A 3,113-nucleotide genomic window follows, 5' to 3' on the forward strand; every position below is an offset into this window, starting at 1 on the left:
TGGCATTTGACTGGTTGTGACCAAAACTGTAACTTTGCACTACCTCTTCTGAAGAAAGTGGGGGTGGGATTTGCGACACAGTCATTCTCTTCAAAAGTGGTTACAAACAGTTCTCCAAGTCACTTTACTTTCAAACACCAGAGTTAACAGACTGTCTTGGATAGCAGGTGAAACGCTGAAGTCTTTTTGCATATTTGTCATTATAGATATGCAATCATTTATATTCAAAGCAAAACGGTCTATTAATTCAGTATTGATAAACTATAGTTGTAGAAGTTAATATATGTATTGTTAATATATGTGTTAGCTCAGTATTTATTTATTTGTGTCCCTTCTGGACAAATCTGTTTTTTGAATGTAATTAGCTGTTACAGTTTAAACTCCAGCACACTAGATTATTGTGTTCTCCGTGAAGTGTTCAATGGATCTCAACCAACATTTTGGCTTATTCATCAGGGTTCATCAACAACAAAAAATTCTAAAACATATTTTTTTCTCAACAGGAGAAATGTCTACCAACATCTCTGTGGACCCGGTGGATTTAAACACCTCTGACACCAACCAGATGTGTGACGTCTTTGTCGACCAGAGAGCTGCCTTGATCATCTTCCCAATCTTCTACTCTCTGGTGTTCCTCATCAGTTTATGTGGCAACAGCCTTGTCCTGTATGTGACCTGTCAGAAGAAGCAGAAGTTCAACTCCACGTCTCTTTACCTGGTCAACCTGGCTGTGTCTGATGCATTGGTCACATTGGTACTGCCAGGGAGAGTCACTTACTACATCAGACAGTTTGACTGGCCCTTTGGGGATCTGCTCTGCAGGCTGGCTACTATGTTGTTCTTTTCAAACACATACTCAGGTAAGGTGTGTGTGTGTGTATTGTATGGGGAAAACTATGTAAGAGCTGTAGCATTCCGCAGTGGGTTGTGGTTATAGTAAAAAATATATTTCTCTCACAGGTTTATATAAAGCATTTACATTTATGCCCTAGTTTTTGCACGTGTGTGTATGTGTGTCTGTCAATTTTTTTCTCTGTCTGCTTGCCTGTCTGCTGGTTAGTGTCTTCTGTTTATTCATCCACCCATCCAATATCCCATCTCCCTCTCTTCCACCAGGAATTGCCTTCATGACATGCATCAGTCTAGACCGGTACTTGGCCATGGTCCACCCCCACCGGCTACAGTACCTGCGGAGCGTCAAAGTGGTTCGAGGGGTCTGCTGCCTCGTCTGGCTACTGGTGTCTCTGGAAACCGCCCCCCTGCTCTTCCGTACCATGCTCCATTACCACAGAGGCCGACGAACCTGCATGGAGTACTTCACCTTTGAGGATACTCGCTCCACCCCTTATCTTCTCCTCCTGGCCTGTACTGTTTCCTTCTGTCTCCCCCTACTGGTCATCATTGTGTGTTACACCCGGATCAATCTCAAACTGAGTCGCACGGCCAAAGAGAACCCACTGACGGGCCGCTTGGGTCGTAGCCGCAGAGCCAAAAATATCATCCTCCTCATCCTCCTCACCTTCGTCCTGTGCTTCAGCCCCTACCACCTCAACATCATGCAGTTCATGCTGAGGAAGGTGCTGGGCCAGCCCAAGTGTGACGAGATGCAGGCATTCAAGGCTTCCCTACAGGTAGGACCTGCTAAAGTGAATGTCTGTATGTCAGTTGTTGGTCTGTTTGTTTGTCTGTCTGTCGGTTGGGGAGACTGTTGGTGGGTCTGTCTGTCTATAAAACATGGTAGATTTACATTTATGCCCAAGATGCATCCTTTTGTGTGTGTGTCTGTCTGGCTGTCAGTCAGTATGTCCGACTGTTTAGGGAACTGTGAGTTTTCTTTTCTTTGTGATACATTGAAATCCTCAACAACATTTTTTATTAAAAAGGCATTGTGTCCCTGCAGGTGACTGTCTCCATGATGAACCTTAACTGTTGTCTGGACCCTGTCATCTACTTCTTTGCCATTAAGACGTACAAGCAGAGGGTGATGCGTCTGTTCAAGGGCTACCTTTCAACCCCTGCTCCTTTCTCCAAAACCGCCACAGACAACAGCAGCAGCAACACCTAAACATCAACACCAGTGGGAAGAGACTGTGGTAGTTCTTTATTAAACCAGAAAGAAGTTGAGGAAGATATTGAAGGTGATTGCACCTAGTTGATTTCTGCATCTAGGGTTTGATTTGAGGTGTGATCATGGGTGTTATATTTGTGTAACTGACTGCGAATTTTGTTTTGCGATTGTGAGCAAAGAATTATCAGGCTATAACCATTGTTTGGGTGCTAGACCGTCTAAAGCTTTGTTCACACTGCAGGTCTTAATACTCAAATCCGTTTTGTTTTTCAAATCCATTTTGGAATACTGACTGTACAAACAGCAAGTTACAAGTGACCAAATCGGATTTGTGTGTGTTCAGACTGTAGTCATTTGCTTACATGGTTACGCAAGTTGTCATTGTAATGGCGGGTGTATGTCCAGATGTTGTGTACTGGTATTAAGTTAAGGTGACTGACAACAATGCCTGCCATGGAAGTCTCCCAGTTGCTTTGAACGTTCAAAATCATAGCGTAAGAACACTTTTAAAGCCTCAAAGGATAAGGTGATCCAACTTTCAGAACTAGTCATTTTTTGGCTAGCCAAAGCAGTCAACAAGCTTGCTAGGTAGCCGTTTAGCTTGCTAGCACAAATCACTAATGTGTTTGTAAGCACTTATTAACAAGCTACATAGCTACCACATGTTGTTGTCAAACGGTCAACTGAGAAGCCTGCAAGCAACACGATACGCCAAATAACAGTTAAAAAAATACTAGAGGGCAAATACAGCAGATTTGACTGTTCAGACACAAGTCACATCACTTACAAATATGGTCCAAATTGTGACTTGAAAAATCCAATTCGATGTGCTTTTTGTCTGTTCAGACTGCAGAAAAAATAAAATATTCAAATCAGATATGCATTCTTTTTGTCACTTCAAACCAGTGTGAACGAGGCTTAATAAGATGCACTTAATATGGAGCAGCCTGATTTTGAGCTCAGCTTGAACTATCAAAACTGCAAACTGAGCCTAAAGGAAAAGGTAAAAGTACACTTATTGCTTATATTTAAGGCAGGGGAGTAT

At 42.7% G+C, this 3,113-nt stretch overlaps 1 protein-coding gene across 1 annotated transcript; it reads left to right on the forward strand.

Annotated features, from left to right (window-relative positions):
* The first annotated feature begins 508 nt into the window (after positions 1-508).
* On the forward strand, positions 509-2,065 carry si:ch211-184m13.4 (uncharacterized protein LOC798560 homolog). Its single transcript, XM_039006204.1, has 3 exons — positions 509-860; positions 1,117-1,631; positions 1,901-2,065. The coding sequence occupies exons 1-3, from the start codon at positions 509-511 to the stop codon at positions 2,063-2,065; spliced, it is 1,032 nt and encodes a 343-aa protein (XP_038862132.1).
* The last annotated feature ends 1,048 nt before the right edge of the window (positions 2,066-3,113 follow it).

Source organism: Salvelinus namaycush, chromosome 13 (assembly GCF_016432855.1).
Source record: "Salvelinus namaycush isolate Seneca chromosome 13, SaNama_1.0, whole genome shotgun sequence".
Classification (NCBI taxonomy): domain Eukaryota; kingdom Metazoa; phylum Chordata; class Actinopteri; order Salmoniformes; family Salmonidae; genus Salvelinus; species Salvelinus namaycush.